The sequence below is a fragment of the Harpia harpyja genome, chromosome 15 (genome assembly GCF_026419915.1).
Source record: "Harpia harpyja isolate bHarHar1 chromosome 15, bHarHar1 primary haplotype, whole genome shotgun sequence".
Lineage (NCBI taxonomy): Eukaryota > Metazoa > Chordata > Aves > Accipitriformes > Accipitridae > Harpia > Harpia harpyja.
The window spans coordinates 20,012,608-20,035,208 of record NC_068954.1 but is presented as its reverse complement, the minus strand read 5'-3'; the positions used below and the strand labels follow the sequence as shown (position 1 = coordinate 20,035,208).

The 22,601-nt window shown below is 43.2% G+C and overlaps 2 protein-coding genes across 4 annotated transcripts in view; both read left to right on the top strand.

Moving 5' to 3' along the window:
• The first annotated feature begins 662 nt into the window (after positions 1–662).
• Positions 663–8,293, top strand: RPS7 (ribosomal protein S7). The gene is made up of 7 exons (XM_052809631.1): positions 663–763; positions 1,384–1,465; positions 1,801–1,872; positions 3,433–3,576; positions 5,534–5,598; positions 7,293–7,443; positions 8,178–8,293. Exons 2-7 carry the CDS (start codon positions 1,391–1,393, stop codon positions 8,253–8,255), a joined length of 585 nt encoding a protein of 194 aa, XP_052665591.1. The 5' UTR covers positions 663–763; positions 1,384–1,390; the 3' UTR covers positions 8,256–8,293.
• Positions 8,294–8,539: 246 nt separating this feature from the next.
• The window catches only part of COLEC11 (collectin subfamily member 11), a 48,528-nt gene continuing 34,466 nt past the window's right edge, over positions 8,540–22,601 (top strand). The window contains exon 1 of one of the 3 annotated variants that reach the window (XM_052809629.1): positions 8,540–8,745. The gene's annotated coding sequence lies outside the window, so the exon portion shown is untranslated. Of the gene's footprint in view, positions 8,746–14,789; positions 15,437–22,601 lie in introns of those variants that run through there. The other 2 variants (XM_052809628.1, XM_052809630.1) reach the window with 2 other exon arrangements.

Below are 22,601 nucleotides of genomic sequence, written 5' to 3'. Positions count from 1 at the left end.
TGAACATCACAGGTGAACTCTCGGCCCGCTAAATTAACAACGTGGGGAGAAGCAGCAGAGAGGGGAGGAAAAAGGCCATCCGCTATCCGACTGTTTTTAAAGCTGGTGGCTGATGCTGTTTCGCACAGCACTTGAGGTGGGTGAGGGAGCTCCGCAAGGGAGAGGCAGACACACGCTTCCTCTACGGGCCCTGCCACTGCTGAAGCAAACCGAGCCGCGCCGGACTGCCAGGGCCGAGACGCTGGTGACTATTTACAGACGCAGCATTTTGACAGCAGAGGCCGAGCGCCTGAGCCGCCGAGGGGAGCGGCCGGGAGCCGCTGAGGCGAGCGGGGGCCGCGGAGAAGCACGTGGCGGCGAAGGCTTGGCGTAACAACGAGGGGCGGAGCGGAGCCGCCGCCTCTTTCTCCTTATCCCCACCCCGCGGCAGAGGGAGAGAGGCGGGAAGGCAGCCCGCGGCCCGCCCACCCCGCCGCCGCCACCGCGCATGTGCTAAACCCCGGCTTCTGCCCCCGCCCCGCGGGGCGGCGCCCCGCGGCTGGCGATGACTTCATCCGCGGGCGCCGCGCCAGCACTCTCAGCGCCCGCGCGGGCTTCGCTCTGGCGGAAGCGGCCGTGGGGCGGCGGCGCGGGCGGGCAGCCCTTCCGCCCTTCTTCCCGGTTGGGCTTCACCCCTGCGTGGGCGGGGCGAGCGCCTTCGCGGGCCGCGATCTGAGCCGCGCTCGCGAGAGCTCTCCCTTTTCCTAGGCCGGCGCGGAGAGAGGTGGGTGCCCGGGCCCGGCGCGGGCCGCGGTGGCGGCGCCGCCTTTCCCCCCCCCGCCGCCGCCGCAATACGGAGCCGAGCGCCGAGCGGCGCCCCCCGCCGCCGCCCCGGGGTGGGGATGCCCCCGATTACCCCCTGCCCGCGGCCCGATGGTCGCCGGGGCGCCCGGTGCTGGCGGAGAGGAGCCGAGCCGAGCCGGCGGGGCTTTCCTCCGCCCTCCCCCGGCGGCGCCCCGAGGGAGGCCGCTGCGGCGGCCCGCCGGGAGGGAGGAGGGGGCCGGGGCCGGGCGGGGAGCCCCCTTGAGCCGGGAAGGGCTGCCCGCCCGGCGGCACGTGGGGCTCCGTGAGCGGCCGGGCAGCCTCCCCGCTGCCCTGGGGGCCTCGCCGCCGCCCCAGGCGGGGCGCCGGGGGGGTCGGGCCCGTCGTTCCCTGGGACGGCTTTCCCGCGTTGCGGCGGGCCACCCCTTGGAGCGCCGTGGTGGGCCGTGCGTGGCCCCTGGGGCTCTCCTCCCTGGCTTTGCTTTGAAGCGTGTGGCTGCGTAGCCGGACTGCAGAGGCTTGCCGTGTCTGCAGCAGAAGGCACGTTTCTGGTGACAGCTGAGGTGTTCTTTTGCGTTGCAGAAGGGCCATGTTCAGCTCTAGTGCGAAGATTGTGAAGCCTAATGGCGAGAAGCCAGATGAGTTCGAGTCTGGTATATCCCAGGTACGTGTCTTTTCCTTCTGGTGTTTGGTAGCCGGCTGCAAGTTATGGAGATGGTGTTGTGACAGTTGTCTAGAGCTTAAACTTCGAGGCCGATGCTGTCTAAAAGTGTACTTTTTCCGAGTTTCACTTGGGAACTGGGGCAGTCAGCCTGTGTTCCCACCAGCTGAACTTGTTGCATCTGTCAGTGTGACTTATAGGAAGTTAAATCTTTAATATTGTCTGTGGTAGAAGGTGTAGAGCTGCTCTCTGGGACTGTGGATAGAGTTTGGTCTCAAGGGTTCTTTGGAATTGAACCGTATGTAATGGATTATTCTTATTAAACTTCACTTTTCTAGGCTCTGCTGGAGTTGGAAATGAACTCTGACTTAAAGGCTCAGCTGCGGGAGTTGAACATCACAGCAGCTAAGGTACGCTAGACCTTCTCCGCAAAGAATTGCTTGGTGACTTGCTCTGTGTTTGATTTTTGTGAAAGTTAATGTAGTAGGTGAATGGTGTCTTTAGCTGTTTCTTATGGCCTGTGGTTGCTTTACCATATGCTGTTGTGGCTTATCTCCTGATACTTGCTGTTAACGTGTAGGATTTTGTAATAGTTGCATCTTTAGGAACTGCTCTGAAAAGTCATTGTAAAAACTCAAGTAGCAGTTTGGTGTTTTAAAAATGATAGTTCTGCTGTCTGCAAACTGGGCTTCAGGTCTGAAACTGGCTTTTTGTGTGGATATTGGCTGGCAATGTAGGCATTGCAGAATCTTTGTCAGGCACGTAAACTGGAATACTCTTTTTGTAAAATCAGTTTGTTGTAAAGCCTCTTTTATGTACCAAGTAATAGATGAGAGGTGGATCGAGGTAGTAGACTGACTTGATCGCACAGGTTAGCGTGTTTGTAAATTTTAGTTTCCACTTATAAAGTCAACTGAAACCATAAGGAAGAAAAAAATTAGTGTTAGAATTTGTCAGCCTTGGAGACTGGATGGAACTTCTGAAGCTGGTTGCTGCAACCAAAAACTTAAGTAGGTTGCTTTTCGGTTCTTGCCCAGGCCCACCAATACAGACACAGATGCATGACTGCTTAGAGTTAAGTTGAAGAGTCTGGGAATGCAGTGTCGGCTTGGTATATGAGTTCAGGGGCCTTCAGAAGAACTGCTTCGCTGCTGAAGTACAGCAGTGTGTACTGTCCTCAGTGAGGAAGTTTTAAAATGTCTTTGTTGTTTACTTAGCTACTTGGTTTTACTTGTGAGAAATCTCCTGTGAATTTTGAGTTAGCTCATGTGGGAATGTAGCTGGTAAAAAAATTCAGCTTTCCGTTCTGTTGGAGAATGAGGATGTCTCTGCAGTTAGGTTTATGGGAGAAGCGCCTTGTAAGCTGATGCAAACTTCTTTGGTTTTGATCAACTGTTGGAGAAGCAAACTGGGGAAAGAGTAATCCACGTTGGTGTGATGTAAACCTGCTGGCATTTGGAGGGGAAGAAAATGTTTTGTTTGAGTAGTGATGCAGGCCTTGGCAAGTAGTGGACAGAAGATGATTTCCATGAAGTAGTAGCTCGAAAATAAGAGACTTATTACTGTAAACTTTGTCTAGAGTCTGCATTATAGGCAAATAATTTTTGAAAGTTTGTATCAGCATGTAGGTACCACTGCAGATGTGATGATAAGCGTTCAGTATAGTTAGGATTCTAGCATCTGAGTCCCATCCTGCAGAAAGGATGGGCATTGCTATTCAGAGGATGTCACTCTGAAAGCAGTGGTGGGATTTATTGCCCAATCACTTCTTTACAGCAAAACAAGTGCTCTGACAGGATTTTCTGTTTAATGCTTGCTCTTAAATACATTAAAACAGGTACTGCTCTCTGCTTTTTTTTTCCCCCGAAGTTCTAAGCAAGACTATCAAATATCTGTGTTCAGAGGATTCATGATCAAAGCAACCATTGCTTCTTGACCTCTAGATAATGTTTACTTTCTACTTGTTTCAGGAAATTGAAGTGGGTGGTGGCAGAAAAGCCATCATTATCTTCGTACCAGTTCCTCAGCTGAAATCCTTCCAGAAGATTCAGGTGCGGCTAGTTCGTGAGCTGGAGAAGAAATTCAGTGGAAAGCATGTGGTGTTCATTGCTCAGGTAAAATACTTAGAATTGTAAAAATGTTGATTTGAAGGGATCCCTGGAGGTCATTAGTCCAGCCTCATGCATGAAGTGGGACTATTGCCAACATTAGATCAGGTCAGCCATGGTTTTGTCTGTCTGGGTCTTGGAAACATCCAAGGATGGAGGTTCCACAGCCTCTCTGGATAATCTGTTCCAGTGCTGCACTACCCTTCTTGTCTTGCCCGTTCAAGGTAACGATTAACATGTATTTTTGCACTAGCAGGAAATGTAGTGAATGTCCTTCTGTGGATGTAAGCTAAAATGATTTCAGCTAGCAGCCAAGGCTATGTAAATGTGGTGAGATGCAAGGCTTTTTGGAGGATGATATGACTTTCTTGTTCTGGTCTCTTTTACTCCTTGAGAAGTTTGAGAAGCAAAGCTTGAAAGTAAAAGGGAGCAAATATTAATATCGGAGCACAAGTCTTATGAGGAGCATCTGAGGGAGCTGGGGCTGTTTAGTCTGGAGAAGAGGAGGCTGAGGGGAGACCTTATCACTCCCTACAACTACCTGAAGGGGGGTTGTAGTGAGGTGGGTGCTGGTCTCTTCTGTCAGGTGGCTGGAGATAGGACGAGAGGAAATGGCCTCAAGTTGCAGCAAGGGAGATTTAGGTTGGATATTAGGAAAAATTTCTTTACTGATAGGGTTGTCAAACGCTGGCATAGGCTGCCCAGGGAAGTGATTGAGTCACCATCCCTGGAGGTATTCAGAAAGTGAGTAGACAGGGTACTCTGTAACATGGTTTAGTGGGCATGGATGATGGTTGGACTTGATGATCTTGAAGGTCTTTTCCAACCTAAAAGATTCTATACTACACTTAGATAATCTAAGCACTTAACATTCAAGTAAATAGGAGAGGAAGAAAAAATCTGACTCAAGTTCTGAATTTATGGAAGGAGCTAAGCTGTGAAAAGGTGGTAGAGGGCTTTCTGGGCAGTACTAAGGGGTGGACAAAATCTGGAGATCTGTCTGCAGAGTGGACAGTTAATTGTTACACTGAAGCTCCTTTTAGCAAAAATTTTTCATAATGTAACTTTAAGAGCCAGAGCACCTTACCCTGAATCTTTATGTGGCCAAGAAGACTTCTTTTAATGAAGTGCCTCTGGCTCACTTTAAGTGCTTGAGAATTCCCTGTCAGTTTCGTAATCCATATTTTAGAAGGGAATGTGTGCAGTTCTGCTGTAGGTGAAATGTTGCTTTTGAATATGATGTGACCCGATTTGGATTATAGTAACCTGATCTTGAATACAGTCATGGAGAAGCTGTGATATGTTGGTAGAAAATACTGCAGGTGGCTACAACTGCATTTAAAACTTGATGTTTTAAAACATCTACCCTTGCAGATAAGGAAGTAGAAAATAAGTTTTACTCATCCCAACTGGTATATATACCTTTAGGTGCTGGTTTTGGAACAGATTACAAAGCCAGGGTTTGATCATTGTGTAATACATCTTACTATTCAAACTAGCATTTCGATCTTGGATGTCACCTAGCTGTCTGTGGCACTGAGATAGCTTACTACTCTGCTTTGCACCGGAGGCTCACTCTAACAAATTGTAAAATTCTTTGAGATTTCTGTTCAGATTGCTGATACAACATGGTAAACTACCTTGGTTATATTCATAGTGGAGGGGAGGATGGAATACAAATCTTTTATTTCAGTGCACTGAATACAGGATCGGTAGATGAGAAATAAAGCAATACCAGTACTTCAGCTTCTGAGAGTAATATCAGATTCTAATGCTAGTGTAGCTTTGGGCATACCTAAGTCTCCCTTTTTGGTGCTTCATGCGTCTGTTTCTAGTGGGGAAAAAAAAATAAATGCATGTGTTGTGGTGGTTTTGGGGTTTTTTTTGTTGTTGTTTTGGGTTTTTTTAGTTGATTGTAAACAGTAGATACTGAGAAATGCTTTTTTTTTTTTTGCCTTAACAGAGAAGGATTCTGCCCAAGCCAACAAGAAAAAGCCGCACAAAAAACAAGCAAAAGCGTCCCAGGAGGTAAGTAAATAATACTGATTCAGTAGGACAGTCTTCTTTTGTAACTTGGTAGTTTAGTCAAGCAATGTTTAGTTGAGTTTTTGAGAAGTCATTCAAGTGATTGGTTAGTCTTGCCCTTTCAGTTACTGTTTGAAATAGTATCTGCCATTTGACTGCGGAAGAGTGCAGTAAAAAACTTGTCTTTGGGCACTGTGTTGCATTTCTTAGAACTCCAACTGTATTTCCAGCTACAGCTGTAGCCAATTTTCAGCTAGCAGTACTGGCTTAAACTCCAACCTGCTGTCTCTGTTACCACAGTGTGCTGACATAAATTTTTTTTTTTAAGCTGTAGGAAGAGCCACATCCACATCACGTGTTAGATTGTACAGAAGGCAGGGCTGGCATGCTGAAGGGATGCAGTGAGGGAGAGAGTGGCTGAGGAGGGGTGTAGGTATGAGTAGTCCCTCTGGGTATGAATTCAACAGCAGTAGTATAGTCATTTGTGTTAAATGGCCTTCCCACTCTAGTTTCTTTATTGCTAGACATGCGACACTACTGTGTCTATGTGGATGTCAATGTGTTTGCTATACTGTTCTCTATCTTACTATATCATTATGTAGTCCCTGTCCTAAAAAGTTTGTCCTCTTTATGACATGTGGCATGTTCCTGTAAGTTCTACCAGCCCCAGTATTATACCTGTGTCATGTCTGTTACTGTATTTTGAAGTCTTTAGGCATGGATTTTAAAAGCGCTGTTTCCTAGTACTCCTCTAGCTGCAGTCCTGCCTTTGGACGACTCTGTTATATTAAAGCTAGTATTGCACAGTGGCAGAGAAGATGGCATCTGTGTATGTGATTAGCATGCTGCCACTTTCAGAGTGAGGGAAGGAGAGTGTGCAGGACCATCCCTTTCTCAGCCTGAGACTAGATCAGGCTAGTAGTGTTGTAAAACTGATATGTATATTGTGAAGCACAGAAATGTGATTGATGTTTGTCTCCCTTAGCTATCCCAATCTTTGCAAGTTTGAAATGCTCCTGTAGACACAGGGCTTAGTTACTACTGATACTGCCTTGAAGCTGCAGGTAGGGAAGCTGGAAATCTTACTAGTCATCTAGACTCATACAGAAAATAACCTGGATTAATTTTTCTCATTCTGGCTCACTTCTGGACAGTTAAAGAACACAAATGTAGACAGCAGTCAGTCTTCTAAGCATGGACTAAACTTGCCACCTAGACTTTTCCTGTAATACATTGGTGTTCTAAACCACTTGGGTTTAGGCAGATGCAGAAACCAGTGTTTTCAAAACTGGGTCTCTTACGAACATGCTCTGTGTACTTGGAGATACTTGCACACTTAAACTCTTCCAGTGAGTGTCTCTGGCACAATTGCAGATGGGACAACTTGGTTCTGATTTAAATAAAATACTCCTTAAATGTGTAGAAACAAAAGAATGTTTCAGGGCTGTTGCTGCAAAGCAATGTGATCTAAAAGGTCAGAAACCTGGCTACTGATGTTTTCTCCTCAATGCAGTCATTAGGTTCCTACACTCAGTGTAGAATTTAGCTGTTATTTTTGCATAGCCTGTGGAAAAAGTGTGGTGTTGTCACACTGCAGCATTAAACACACACCACTGAATTTTCAGCTAAAGCATGCTTGGCAAACTGGAAAATCTGGCAAGAGGACGTGTTTTAATGATACAAATGTGGCATTTCAGCCGTACGCTTACTGCAGTGCACGATGCCATTCTTGAAGACCTGGTCTTCCCAAGTGAAATTGTGGGAAAGAGAATCCGTGTAAAACTGGACGGTAGCAGACTCATAAAAGTCCATTTGGATAAAGCACAACAGAACAATGTTGAACACAAGGTAAACGAAAAACTTTTACTTTCTTGTGCAGGATAGGGTGCCATTCTGCCATAGCTAAGAGGCTGCTTATGTGATGTAGCAAAAGACTGCCTTTTGGCTTGTAGCAATGGAGATGCTTCTGTTTGTATTTGGAGTAAGATACTGAAGATGAGGCAAGACAGTTTTGAATTAAAGCTCTAGTTTGACTTGCCCAAACCCCTGGATTGTAAAGTAGCAATATTGGTTCCCTCATAGGAATAGGCGGTGTTTTGTTGGTTGGTTTGTTTTTTTTTTTTGTTTTGGGCGTTGGCTTTTTTGTTTGTTTGGTTTGGTTTTGTGTTGGCTTTTTTGGTTTTTATTTTTGTTTTGGTTTGTGGTGTGGGGTTTTTTTTTTGTTTTGTTTTTTTTTTTTTTTTTAGCGAAGCACTTAGTTTTGACCTTAAACAGATGGGCTTGGTACAGCCTGAAGTTCCCCATCACTTTGCTTAGTTTTTTTCTGTGGGGACATGTTTAGGCCAGCTCAGCTCTCTGGGTCTCCTGTGGTTGCAAATCTAAAGAGATTCCAAACATTCTCCAGAAAACATGTCTTTTGTGTAAATGCTCAGCTACCTTAATCTAGAAGAAAATAATCAGCCTCAGAATTCACTTCAGAGTGAAGATTTGGTGGGAAATAGTGTAGTACCTAAAGTATGTTAACATAGATGTTACTTCCTTACACAGCGTGTATAAACAAGATGGCTTGTTTGTCTTCACAGGTGGAAACATTTTCTGGTGTCTACAAGAAGCTCACAGGCAAAGATGTGGTATTTGAATTTCCAGAATTCCAGCTGTAAAGTGCAAAAAATGGCTGAATAAACAACTGTTCATATAACAGAGTAATTTCATTTAAATTTTGAATTCCATAAAAATAGATGGGGTTTAACTGGTTCATGGGACTTTTTCTACTGTCTGGATGAGTGACATCTGTGTATCAAAATATTAAGTCACCAGCATTTTAACGGTAGCCCTCTTAGGTTGTTTTTGGCTGTTGCAACACCACTCAGGACAAAAGAGTCCAGAGTCTGCAAAAAGAATTGGCATTGAAAAATAAACTGAAGTATGTCGAGACTTGCCTTTTGGGGAGGATGTGGAGAATTACTGTAGAGCAGTGGAACTCCTGAGTTTTGCACACAAGAATACCAGTTGGAGACCTATGTGTTCCTGGCACTGGAAGAAGCCTACATAGCAGGTGGTGTGACCTCTGAAACGTGGAGCAATGACATCTGAAAAAGGGGGTTGAATTTTGGGGAAATATTTTGGAGGGAGGTATAGTTTGAATTTGAGGTAACTTTCTTGCTCTTTAAGTGGCAAAATTGCATACCAGTTCTTACCTAAAGGCAGGTCCTGCAGCTTCTCGCCTTTTATCAGAATGAAGTGGGGAGACATTTTCACTTCTGAGTGTTTGACTACATTGCTGGACAAAAACAACAGTTTTTTGGCATTGATCTTGCTTTTGGAAATCATGGATTTTTGTATCTCCATATATTAGCAGTATGTATGTCTGTATATCAGTGTTGGGAACCTTTCTCATGGCTAATAACTGAAGGCAGGGATAGATATGCCAGGGTGAAGCAATGACTGCTGGAATGTGTGGGGGTTTTTTTGGATGGTGTTTTAACATAGTTCAGTAGATGCTGGGCAGTATGGGGAGAGGTGGGGAAGGACTAGCTGTATCACAGCAGCCAAAGGCTGCCCGATACTGTCCTGAAAACACCACACTTTTGACTTGGGTATCTATGTTTAGAAAGACTCAGCAAGTAACATTTTTTTCCAGCTCGGGGAAGGGGGTGGAGCATGAAGTTTGGCATGTAAATGTTCTGATCAGTTAATGAATTTAGTACTTTACTGTACTGGGCAGGCTGTTCTGTTGCTTAGGAGTAAGTGCTTAATATAGTAAAAGGCACCTAATTATGGAGACAGCCTATTAGGTGGAGAGCTAAGTAGGTAACAGCCTGTGTACCAGGAGCTCTGAATAACTTGCATCTTCCTACCTGAGAGTAGATGGAGGACAAGTGAGGGTCTTTGTACCTTTACTTCCTTTTCCGATTTACTGTGGTTTTAGCTGCTTCCCATTTGATACCTCTCTTCTGTTGTGAGGAACTAAAAGGTTAAAACAAGTTTGGCGTTGCATTTGCATTGGCAAAAGTGAAGGTTTTTAAGTCATGTCATAACTTCTGTTTAGTGGGGCAGGACAGATAGCTGTATGCTGTTACTTTTGGTGCAGACAATGCAAAGAGAACAAGGAAAACACATGTGCCCTGTTGCAATTAGTAGTTAATTTCCTGCTACTTACTGACAAGGCTTGAATGTTTGCACAAAAAAGGAGGCTGTATCTTTGAAAAAGTTGGCTTACCCTAAGGCCTTTTTCTCTCTCCTTTTCAAACTTCTGTCTCTGGAGTATAACTTCATTCCTTATTTATTCCTCGACTATTTATTGTTCATCTTGGATGATTCAGCAGAAGTGAATTCATCAACTTCCCTTAGAATTAGATGAGAGAAGTTGTAGGTATATAATAACCCTGAATCTTGGCTGCTTATGTGGAGAGTAATCACAAAAGACCTTGTAGCAGAAGGAGTGCCAGAACTTTAGAATTCAAGTTTTCGTTGTTAAAACGGGTATTACTCAGGTTGGAAATACCACCCCCTAGTCCCCCCCAAAATAATTCTAGTCTCAAGTCAGACATGTTACTAAACTTCCTGCTACAACAGTCACAGATGGTAGCCTGTGCAAATGGATATTAGCTGGTGTGGGTTGGATGAAACAGTCTGGGGAGTATTTGGAGACTTACCAGATGTTAACTACCTTTAGTTAGAGGCTGGTGAGTCTCTGCTGGGGCTGTGTAACATCTGCAAGAAGAGGTGATGCTCAGACAGCAGGCTTCAGTAGGCAGCATTTCCTGTTTCATGGTGAAAATGTAACTCAGGTTTCATGTCTTCATAGTAATAAAAATGTCAGTAGCATTTCTAGTTTTGAAGCACTGGGAGGGTGTAAGCGGGGGAGGAAAGATCTAATAAACTGAATGTAAAGATTGCAAATGTTCCCAGGCATTGCCAGCTGGCTATAGATTTTTCTTGGCTCTTGTTGCAAGCCCTTTGAACTATATGAAATGCAAAGGCCCATGATGGCCCCATAAGCAAATTCTTTGAGTGAAAGGATAATGCTGTCAAAGCCTTTTATGGTTCTTGCATCAACTAAGCTGCAAGTAAAAGTGGATTTTTGTGGCATAAAAATACCAGGCTGTGTGCTTTGCAAAAAGTCCTAGTTTACCTTTATTCATGGACTCCCTTGTGTGTTAGTGTCAGTGATACAGTCAGACAACTCCCTCTGTCCCTTGACAAGCATATCAAGTGAATGCCTGCAATCTGGAAAGTCAGTTGATGCCATCTGGTCAAGTGCTAATGAGGCTGCTGGAACAGTGGTGTCAAATGTTACCTTAACCTAAACAGACGCCATAGGAGATGATGCTAGACTCTTCCTGTACCTATCATGTGCTGGTGCTGTTGAACTCTGAACGCGTGATTCCTCAGGAGTTTATCAGCTGATCTGTGCAAAAAAGCAATGGGGCATTCTGTACCAAAACCCTGTGCAGCAGTAGTACATGGATAGTGTCAATGCAAAGAGACAATCACATACTGAAGAGTATAAAAAGACTGATTCTTTCCTGTAGTAGCCCAAAATGAGAAGCAAGGGCTCTTTACATCTGTTAAGTGCAAGTCTCAAGAGCACCTGATACTAGAGCTTTCACTGTTTATTCCAAATGTCTTCAAATATTTTTGTCTGTGAGGAAGGCTGCTCCCTGTTGATTTCCCCTTGGAAAGGTGTGTAGATGTGTTGCAATTCTAGTGTGGCAAAACTTGCTTTAAGTTTTGGGTGGTAAGTGTTTGACCTATCTTGTATTAATATGATAATTTGATGCATAACATCATGTCTGATTAGCCCCTCTTGAATGTAAGTGGGAGCATCTGGCAAGGTTTAATGTAGTGATCCTCACACCAAGCACTGTTAAAAGGAAATCCTATCACTCCTGCACTGTGGACTGAAATAATGTATTTCCTCTGCCTTTGTCCTAAATTTTCTAAGTGGGAGGCCTGAGTTTGGTTCTCTGTTATATCTAAAAGCCAGAGCAATGCCAAAAAGCTAGACCTTTTCCTCTTTGTGGGATGTGCTTTCTAGGTCTCTAGAGGTGTACCAGAATGACAGAAAAAAAGATACTGATTACAGAAAGTTGTGAAATCTCATAAAAAGAAGTCCTGTGGTTAGGCTGAGGGAGTGTGAGTGTTCCTGTCCTCCATACAGGCCTGACTGCAGCATTGATCAGTGTGAATGGTTGACCCCTTTATATAATGAAGTGGCTTTGCTGTGTCTCTTACTGCCTGCCTTGAGAGTGCTCATGTGAAAAACCTGTGTTCTGCTGAGAGCAAGAGACAGAAGCGACATGAACATCTTTGTGCTAGTGCTCTGTTCCCTACAGAGAGCTACATGTAAAGGATCTTATTTATGTCTTGTGATCAAGAGGAGAAAGTTTGTTGGATTTGTTACAGTCTGCAAGTTCAGGTATCCCCTCCTCTACCCTCCAGTTACTGTTACTCTTTTTCAGGAAAATCATTCTTAAGCTTAGCAACAAGCAGTTGCTGCTAGGTGTTGCTAAATGATTAATAGCTAATGTTTTTCACTATTGGATATTGTGCTGACATGTCTGGCTCAGTTTTGATCTGCCCCTGGAGCAGCAAAGAGAATTAAAGCCAGGCACTGAAGAGATTATTCCACTTTCAGAGATAGGGAGTAACAGAAAAAGCACTATTGCTGCAGTGAACGCTGCTCAGAAATTTTATGCAAAAAATGTCAGTGCTGTACCACTAATGAAGTTGAAGGCCAGGTTTTACACAGCTGCAAACAAAGTTAAACCCACGTTGCTGTTTCTGCACTGACCTTTCCCACCATACATCTCCTGTATTGCCCAGAAGAGGTGGTAAGGACAGTTTCTGGTGTTTCCTTGCCCATAGAGGCACAGCGGTGCTGTCTGCCCTCTGGGGCTGTCCTAAGGGGCTGAGGTTCAGATGGGTATCTTCACAGGAGCACCTCTACATACTGGTTTCTACAGCGTAGAAAAACTTGCCTGAATGCTCCTACAACATATAAACATTTTTTCCTGTTTTCTAACAGAAGACTTGTTTTTTGCCCTTTTACAACCAATTTGCTTTTGTCTATGTGGTTGGTATCAATCTAAGACTTCTACTTAGTTGTGTCAACATGGTGTTTAACCTGAGCTTAGAGGCTGGGTGAATGTTGGGTTGTGGGTCAAGCTGAAGTAGCTGGTCTAGCTGGTGTGTCTTGCTTTATACCCTAGCCTCTGAAGGCTGTCCCTCTCCATCTGGCAAGGGTGGCTGAAAGACTTGGGAATCAGCTCTTGAAGTGCTACAGTTTCTCAGGCAGCCATACTAACATAATGAAAAGCTTTAACTTAATACCCAACAGCTATTGCGACCTGGTGATGGCTTAAGTGGCTCCTGTGTAGTCTGTGCATCAGTACTCCAGTTTGCACATAGTAGCCAGATTTAGATGATGCACCAATGTGGCTACACAGCTTCTAGTTGGCCTTCTTGGTGGGTGAAGGATGCTTATGCCTCTCTGTAAGGGGACTGTGCCCTTTTCTCTCTCTTAGTGAAAGAAAACCATGTACTTGCTTATTTTCCCCTCTCCTAGAGAAAACACTTTCACTGCATTTATAGCATTTGCCCTTTCTTTTTGAACTCTTGTCACTTACGTTTATTTTTCACTTCTATTTCCCCAATGTTTAATCCTACCTTTTCTACTAACTTTTCCCTGGAATGGCTCTATTTATTCCTTGAATTCTGTTTCTGGCCTCAAAGTTATTTGCTTGTGTTTACAGGGAGAGTAGATATGTATGTAAATGGATGTTGCCTTTGCCATTGTAATATGATCTTCAAAGGCTTGGACTGCAGTCACTTTGCTGCATTCTTTACATCAAACATTTCTCTTAGCAAGTTGCTGCCAACATTGTGCTGCAGGGGCCCAATCCTGCTAATTGCCTTCTGCTCCCAGTGAACTAATGGGGCTTGTATGCATAAAACTGAACTTTCAGATTAGAGTTGTGTGGTCCTTACACAGTTATGTTCATCTTCTACCATTGTGTCCTTTCTTTAGGGATGTAATCTGGAAGTGATGACCAGTTCTTAACTTTTCATGACCGTTTGGTGTGTGTTAAAATACGGGAGTTTATAGCAATGGAGGAGGGTAGCTAGGTTCCAGCCCAACATGGAAACAGGGTGATTTAGGAGAGGTCTGCCTTTATGAAGGTAGCCCACGGTGAGTGCTGAGTATGATGCACCACTACCTCTGCAGTGCTGTGATACCCACAGTACCCATTTTTGCTGCCTTCGCAAGCAAAGCTGTTCAGCGTGTGTGGTGCTGTGGGCTGGCGAAGCAGGAGCTGTGGTGGGGGAGGAGAGGTTTGCTGGGAGAGAGGATACAACAAGTTGTGAGCAAAGCAGGAGAAGAGTGCATCGGTACTGTGTGTCATCAGCTTGTATTGCAAGCCCCACCACAGGATGACATCCTCAATGGAGTGGACCTACACCTCCCACGAGAGCAGATCAGAAGGGTGGTAAAGAAGTGAACACACACAGGTGATCCTATTACAGCTTCCTCTAGTCCCTCAGTCTAAAACCTTCTGACACTTTTCTTGTATTGGGACTGTGGAAGATGGAAAGGAACCTCCTGCTACTGCCCTAGCTACAGTCCTGGTCTTCCAGTAAGAGGTCACATACTGGGAGTTACCCAGGCTTGTGTCCTGCTGGGTGCTCGCTTACAGCATGGCCCCTCAAACCCTAGCTGGAGAAACTGGGAGGGGGGAACAGTGGCATCAACAGGGCTGGAGGCAGATGGTTTGCAAGCCTTTTGTGTTGAAGCAGCTTATCAGAGCTGCAGCCTTACAAATATAGCAGCTATTCACTAGAGGGTATTAACTGGTATAGTCATAAGCAGTACTCTGTATTTGCCCTGGAAGTTGAGTGCAGCCAGTAATATCTGTTGAAGTATAAACTGCCGTAACAGAGGGAGGTGTTCTCAAAATCCTACTTCCCGCAATCGGCTGACCCCAGTTTTTTCCTGCCCAAATGTATGTGGAGTACTATGGTTTACCCAGGGCTCAAACTAGTCTAGCAGTTTAAGATGAAAACCAGAATTGTACAACTATTTGGAAGCTATAGTGAAGGATTTCTGTCTCGGTTTTTTTCCCTTCCTATTGACACAGAAAGTGATATCAAAAGCTGTTTAAAAAAAAAAAGAAAAAAAAAAAAAGCAAAACAAACCCCCAAATTCTGTGACTAAGCTTGCCATGTGGATAATTTAGTATTTATGTTATTGTGGAGTGTTGAGATTCAGCTCTGAAATAGTAGCATGTTTTATTCAAGTCAAGAATGTTGGAGCCAATTACAAGAATGGAGAGAATATCTGTAAGGGGAGAGTGTGTTAATGAACCACATAAGATGGTCACATTCGGTGTTGCCTTTCATGTGTTTTCATATCTGCTGAAGCGAAGCAAGAAAAGTGCTGTGCTGGGGCAGTGTGCACGCATGGCTTAGAGCTGAATAGATGTAAATGGTTAAAAAGGGGTTCTTTGCTAGAGAGGAGGAGGGGAGAGTAAGAGTGCATTCCCAAAAAAGTACATTCCCAAAATAAAAAGCTTACATCATGGACCTCTTCAGCTTTCCCACACTTCTTTCCTAATTATTGTCCTGCAGGACAGCTGATCTATTTCAAACAGGAAGCTGTTTACAGATAACACTTGCAACTGTTTTGTCTGATTTGTTGAACTGTCGAAAAGCAAAAGACAACCTCTTTTCAAATTAAAAACTGTCAGACTTCTGTAAACAGCAGCAATGAGGTTCATCTGTGCAGTGTCCCTGCAGGCACAGAGCGTTCTGCAGTTCCCATTTTCTCAGCAACCGTAAGGTAAGAGACTTTTATACTTTCACTCTTAAGAAGCACGTAGAGGAAGAAGCCTGGATGTTTGTTAGGGGGCTGCTTTGTAAGTGGCAGAATGTGACTGACGATCCCCAAATAGTAGGGGAAGGTAAGGGAAGTAAGAGTTCGCTCGATTCTGTCGGATAACGTTGGACCTTTCTGTTGAGAAGCACCCATGTGGGTTAGATCACTGAATTCCTGTTTGGTGGGGGGGGTTGTATTTAAAATGTACAAATGCTATTGGAAGAGCTCGCTTTCCTTTGAGCAGGGAACGACAAAACAGTATATGATTTTTAACTTTTCCTACAGTTGAAACTTACTGCAGTACCTTAATGGGTTGTAATTTCCAGTAACAGATAATCAAGATCAGTTTAATTTTGGAAATACTAAGTGCTTTTCTCCATCCTTCTACTTTTGTTCCTGAGAGGCTGGCTGTTTTCTGCGTTTTTTGAAAGTGGGCTTTTAATACAGCTGCAAAGCAGGGAATGAAGACTGACATTGCAGAAGTGAAGCAGATGACAGAAGGTCCAGTAAGGGCTTGAATTACACCACTGGATAATTAAGAGCAAACTCGGTGAAAACCAAATCAAGTTGGAAGTAGTAGTATACATGAATGCTTAATGAAATTTAAGGATGTGTAAAGATATGAAATCTTAGTCTAAATGAGCTGGAATATGAGAGTAAGCTGTACTTCAGTAACCAGAAGGCCACATGCCCGGTTTTCAATCATGAGGTATGAAAAATACAATTCATAAAGGGACTTGCAAGTTTCTATTCTGACCTCTGTGCATACATACATATGTGCTCAATATAGGCAGTGAAATTTAGGAGGGGGATTATTTTCTAGCAAAATCAGATCACTGTGGAGAACTAAAATACCCAACTTCACTTGCCATACAGTGAAACAGAAAGAGCCTCTGGACTGGAAATACTACAGTATCGAAAGATTTAAAAAGTGTAGCAAATGGAAAAACTATTGCCCTACGTTTCCCTCTCTGTAGCTGAGATCTTTTGTATTTCATATATATATATGATAGTTTATGTGATCATGAATGTTTAAGGCATTATAGTGATCAGAGAATATAAAACACTGATTTAAAGGTCTCACTCATAACAATGATATTGGGATCTTTTAATCTGTGATAACTTCTCAGACATCCCTAAAATTTTATTACACTACTGATGCAGCATAAATAAGGTATGCAGATGTTGTAGAAAAGTAATACTTCCAAGCTGAGTATTCCTTTTAAAAATGCTTGGACTGTTTCAGAAAATTCTTAGATGTATCTGTTAAAATGAAATTATTGTTTTAATTCATACATGAAAGAGAATATGTAACTTAAATTCATAGTCAAACTGGCATTTTAAACATGGCATGGTCCTAGAGTCAGCAGAGAATTGCACTGTGGAAGCTGCAGAAATCTACTGTGTAATTTATAAGTTGTATGTTATGTTGAAGGCTATTTTTCTGATTACTTTTGAGTGATTTTACACTGTTTCTAAAGCTCTTATTTAGTCATCTCTACGGCTGTCCAAAAACTCTGGAACCATAATCCTTTTGAAGTAGGAGGGCTTTTGGCAAAGTAGCTTTTTAAAGAAAAGTGTCAGTTTTCTGGGTTAATTTAGTTCTTTTGTCAAAATATTTTGGCTGAAAACCAGAACAGTTTAGCCAGAAATATTCTCATGGTGTCTCCTGGGAAGTGTAGTTTGTGCTTTGCATTGCATTTTGCTACTGGCTGGACTTCACAGCTGAACCACGTTTCCCGTAAGGCCGTGTGGTCAGGGTCTCGCTATTTTCACTTCCCTTGATGAGAGGAGTCTTAGGATGTATTTTGGGAAAGGTAGTCTAGTGAAAGAGGCACAGACTGAGCTCATAAGGCATCAACTGTAGGCAAAGCCCCTAGATTACTGGTCGATAACTAGCTGGCAGCTGCTTAAAATTTGAGTGCTTCCTTCTGGTTTGCACATGAGCCACAGACTGTCCTGTCTGTGGGCTGTGAGAGTAGGACCCTTCAAGAGGGTTTGGTATGTCAGTAGCTCGCTTAAAGCCTTTTGATGTTTTTAGCCACACAAACACCTGTACAAGGGAGAGAACATTTAAAAATGTTTCTAAGGGCTTTGTTAGTGCTTCTGCCAACTTTTGCGATAAAAGTGCTCCATTTTATACGTTTGGAACCGAAAGCTGCAAGGGAGTATGGCTGGATTTTAAGAGCTAGGTAAACTCTTAAGTCAAGAGGAAAACAACCTACTGGGAGCCTGAAGCTTTAGAAAGAGGTGGTGTTGAAAGTCCAACAAGGTTTCATGTCACCCATCTAAGTGCCTCTTCAGAAAAATCTAGTCCTGGGTGATTTGGCTATAGTTGTATAAGATCTCTTTAGAGAAGAAGAGAATGGAAGTTGGTCTGCTCAAGTTCTTCACCACTGGACCAGTCTTTTGTTTATTAGGATCCAAGGATCCTTAGCTGCTGGCACTGTTTGGATGCTGCTTCCTCACAACTGTATCAGAAGATTGGTTAGGAGGTCCATAGGGTGTCCTGGAGCAATAAGACAGATGGTGAGGAGTTCTAGGGTTTACATTGATTTCCTTCTACACTGAATCATAGAATGGTTTGGGTTGGAAGGGGCCTTTAAAGGTCATCTGGTCCAGCAATAACACATGTGAATGAAACATGGACATGAATAAACAGTTTCACAGTGCTGCAAGTTAGATACCTGGCTCCAGACCAAGAATCTGCAATGTTTATGTGCTATATGGAGCGAATGGAGGAGAGCTAAGTGCTGAAGAAAGTGACTTGCTGCAGCCAGAAAAGTGTGTCATGGCCACAGAAGCTGTCTGGAAAATGTTTGTGGGAGAGATGCTCCGGGATTCCCTCTGCTGGATGTGGGAGTGGATGAATTCACCACCTTTAGTGCCAAGTGCCTGCAGGAACTTGAGTTCCAGAAGCTGGAACCTCGCTTTGAATGTGTGCGCCCAGTTGTCCTTCAGGCATGGAGGCTTTGCAAACTGGCTCTGAAAAAACAGTTTTCTACAGTTCTCTTTGAAAAATGGACTGCTGCTACCCAGCTGTCATGCAATAATCTACTGGCTGGGAGCACTTAACTGGGGAGCAGGAGAACTGCATGCAGCTCATTGCACTGCTTCAAATGGCCATGTCCCATCTGCTGGAAAGGTGCCCTTGTTGCTAACTGACATGGTAATTTGGAATTGGGACCACTGAACACCCATGATTGTGTCCACAGCTCCCAAGACGGTTTCTGATGTTGATACTGCTTTGATTTTTAGGAAAGAAAAAAGAGAAAGGCTAAACAGTCCAAGGAAGTCTATTCCTTTTGCATGAGCTCTCTCTTAAGAAGGTAGCCTCCAAGAGAGAAGCAGCTCCCCACCATGTTTTGAAAGGGAATGGTGGTGTTTTCTATTAACCTTACTGCTTACAGCGTGCTTAGAAGAGACTGAAGGAGTTTGGATGTGTTTCCTCAATGGGCATAAATGGGTAGGTGGGAGAATAGTGTCTGGTTACTCTCTTCGGGCAAGATGTTGGCCATCTCTGCTCGGCGCAGTAAGAAGAGCTTAGGCACCCAAGTAAGTTTTCTGACAAAACCACAGGCACCTCCTGCCTCTTAAGGTGGCTGAATTGTTAGGAGATAGTTTTGGATGCTTTGTTTGGACTTGGGAAGAGGCCACAGAAACAGATTCAGTGGTAGCATTGCCAGTGTTCGCATAAGCAGCTCTCATCTGGAGGTTTAGGGGTGAAGAATGGGGGCAAAGGATGGGAGAGTGGAAAGAGAAACTGCTTCAACTCTGGCTGGTTTTTGAGTGGGGACCTTGAAGAATGAAGCTGTGTCTATAGCTGTCCTCAGGATCCTGGTGTCTGTCTTTGTCTGGCCTTAAGCATGGCTCACTGTGATTATTTTTTTTTGGTACTGTTAGTATGATTTGCTAACTGTGGAATAAGCATAAATAATAACAACAAGAAATCCTACAGATAACACCCTAAGATTTTCAGTTTAATTTGAGTGATTTACAGGGTTAGTTGTGGATGCCTCCAAATTCTCCTGTGATGGTGCCGATGATTTTAGCAGGTATCGAACCTTGCTGATAATAAGCATGCATTTTTTCATCTTTAGTGGACTCCTTAGAAATAGTCTTTTATCCTCCAAGAGACCACAAATCAGGGGTTTATTTAGTCTCCATCTGGTCTGAATGCTGGGGCCAGTTTACTCATTTCTGTGCTGTGAGGGCTGGACAATGAAGCTTACATGAAGTAGTGCTTGGCTGGCTAAGGAACGCACTGCGCAGAGACTGAAGGGTTCATAAATTGTTCACTAAAGAAAGCATCAAAATAACTCTCAACCATTTTAAAAGGCCTCACAAGCAATTCTTTCTTTAAATTAATCTGGTACTCCAAAGGCTGTTGATTATATCAGAGTTAAGGGGAGGCAAGAAAGCATGGAAGTTTTTGTAAGGACATGATTTAATATAAGTAGAATTTTATGATTATCATCAGAGAAGGATTTATAAGAGATCGTCTAATTTTGGGGAATTAAACCAAAGAGCTTTAGAAAAAATTGGTATGTGAAGGAATTGGCAATGTTAGATGGCATGGTAATTACGGCCAATCAAAATAAAAACATCAGACAAGAATGTAATGAAGGCCTAGCACAGGAAAGAGCAAAAAATGTCTTATTACATAAGAAAAGAAAAATGTCTCTCAGCAAGCTCTCTCATCAGAATGGTGTTAATGAGAAAACAGGTCTCTGATGGCTGTCTGGTTAGTGGAGTTATGTACAAGAAATGTTAAGGAAGCAGATACTGAGAACACGTAGCAGAGCCAGAGAAGCACTGCTTGTGCATGCTGCAGAGATTCCAGGGTGGTGGATCTGTCAGCAGCATCCACAGATGCGTTTGCAATGTTTCTCTCCAGTTGTGCAGCGAACTTGCGGTTTAAAACCAATGCAGAAGTGAGGTGAGATGACATAACAAGAGCCATGTTATGAACTGCAGCTGAAAAACCTCTTTACTGGAGGTTTTCTTCCGTTGCTGTTTAATACCTTCATGTCAGAATTGCCTTTCATGTAATTGTGGAGTGCCAAAACCTCTATAGTCACTCTCCTTTCTTTTTTATGACTGTTATATAAAACCTTCATGAATGCATGAATGAATAACAGTCTGTTTATAATTAAATAGTTCAAAATTAGTTTACAATCCTTAGACAACATACATAGCTATTTCTTTATCTCCGCTCCATTTAAATAATGCTGAACATAATCCTAAATCTTAAATCTTCAAGGGAGAATTATAGATTTTTTTCAGTACCATCTTTCTTTTGAATTTTCAAGGGCAGTCCTTGAAAGGACAAGGCGTATTTCTTCAAAGAGCATTCACAGATAATGTTTGCTCGTTTTGTTGAGGAAATAGCAAAGAGGAAACTGATCTTTCTAAAGAAGCCCTTGTGACATTCTTATTAGGTAGAATGTGAGAATTCCTACCAGTTTCCAAATATCTTCATGTCTTGAGTATCATGTCTCCAGAATTATTCAGGTTGGACTATTTAAATTTAAACTGTCTGTGACGTACGGGGAGGTAACTATTATCTTCGCAAGTTTTGTGAAGATAGGTAAATGGGTTATATACCAGAAGTGGTTTAAATGACCATTGATTTTTATGCAGACCATGCCCACTGCTATGTCTGCTTCCACAGTGCTGTGGGTAGAATGGGAACTTAGTACACTGTTGAAAAAGAGTGCTCTCTATAGATGCTGGGGCAGTTTTACTGTCAGCTTGAAACCCTCCCATCTGAAAAGAGATCAGCTGGGCATGCCATGACTTGCAAATCCTGAATTTAGTTTCTGGATGGCGTGTTAAGCTTGTGTAAGCAATGCCAAGGCAAGTTGTTCTATCAGCTGTAACAAGTGTGCATCCTTTTGTGTAAAACAAATCTGTTGGCACTTGATGCTACAGTCTGTCAGGTGCTTTGTTAATGGTTCTGGTCATAATAGTTTTTACTCTGTCTTCTAAGCAACTCTATTTAAACATGCGTTTGCCCATTTAGACTTAGTTTGCATGTGATTACATTCACATTGTTCCTTGATTTTAGGGAAGATGATGTTAAATGCTGCAACTACAGTGCTGGATGCATGGAGGTTCTGATATGTTTAGAGCTGATTGCTCTGTACCTTTTTGGCAGCACTGAGTAACTGTGGCAAGTCTCGTTTTTGTTGTTGTTCGTTCTTCCTTTGCTGAAGTCAACCGGCAGATGCTGGGATTTCAGCCAGGGCAAGGTCAGTGTGGTCTTTAACACCTGTGAAGCCTTTTCTTTTACTGGTAGCTGCATAATCAGAGCAGTAGCATTAGTTTTTGTTCCTGTAAGTGCCCTATAAATGCTGAATAGATACATACCCAGGTTCAAGTGATCACTGCTTAGCTGATGTGCAGCTTCTTAATTTGTGCACAACTGCCCTCTAGTCATGTTGTGTGAAAGATGCATCTGCTGCTATTGTTAGAGAATTTGCTGAGTACCAAAGCAGGCGGAGATGCCAGTAGTTATCACTTACTTAACATAGCTTATTGTATTCTGCCCTAGAAAGGTACATTATTAAAATAAAGGAAGCTCTCAGGGCAGTTGGTTAGATGGAGGGACTTTAATGAAAAGAATCTTTTGGTAGCAGCAGCATTGTGGTATACGGATAAGGGAAGTAAACAGCTTCAGTTTATATGAATTCAGATAAACACCCTTGTTTGCTAATTGTGTTCTACACATTCTGTCTGTTTCTTTCTGAATTCACATTTTTTTCCAAATGAGATTGTCAAAAGCATCTCAAACCTGCATGCAATCACTTGTATACTTTCTCAGGTTTTTTAAATAGCTGTAGACCAGTAAGTTGTACATAGCAAAGGATTTCAAATGCATGTGTTGTGATACATGTAAGAGCTGATCTGAGAAATGTTTTGCCACTGAAAGGTATTCTTTCAGCTGGCTTCCATTTGGCATACCTTATAAGTAGGATCGTGACTATTGCCAATGATATAGACTGGTCAGTGAAAGTCTGCTGTAGCATACTGGTGTGAGACTACTTTGACTTCTGAGAACTTCATTGATGTCTGGTCATCTGCAGGAATTGCATATCTTTGTGTGTTCTTTTACTAAGTCACATCA

Bases quoted from the DNA above. Each gene is read 5' to 3' on its own strand.
- RPS7 (XM_052809631.1), top strand. From the start codon at position 1,391: ATGTTCAGCTCTAGTGCGAAGATTGTGAAGCCTAATGGCGAGAAGCCA. The intron at 1,466-1,800 runs GTACGTGTCTTT...TCACTTTTCTAG, and splicing joins TCGAGTCTGGTATATCCCAG to GCTCTGCTGGAGTTGGAAAT. The intron at 1,873-3,432 runs GTACGCTAGACC...TACTTGTTTCAG, and splicing joins TGAACATCACAGCAGCTAAG to GAAATTGAAGTGGGTGGTGG.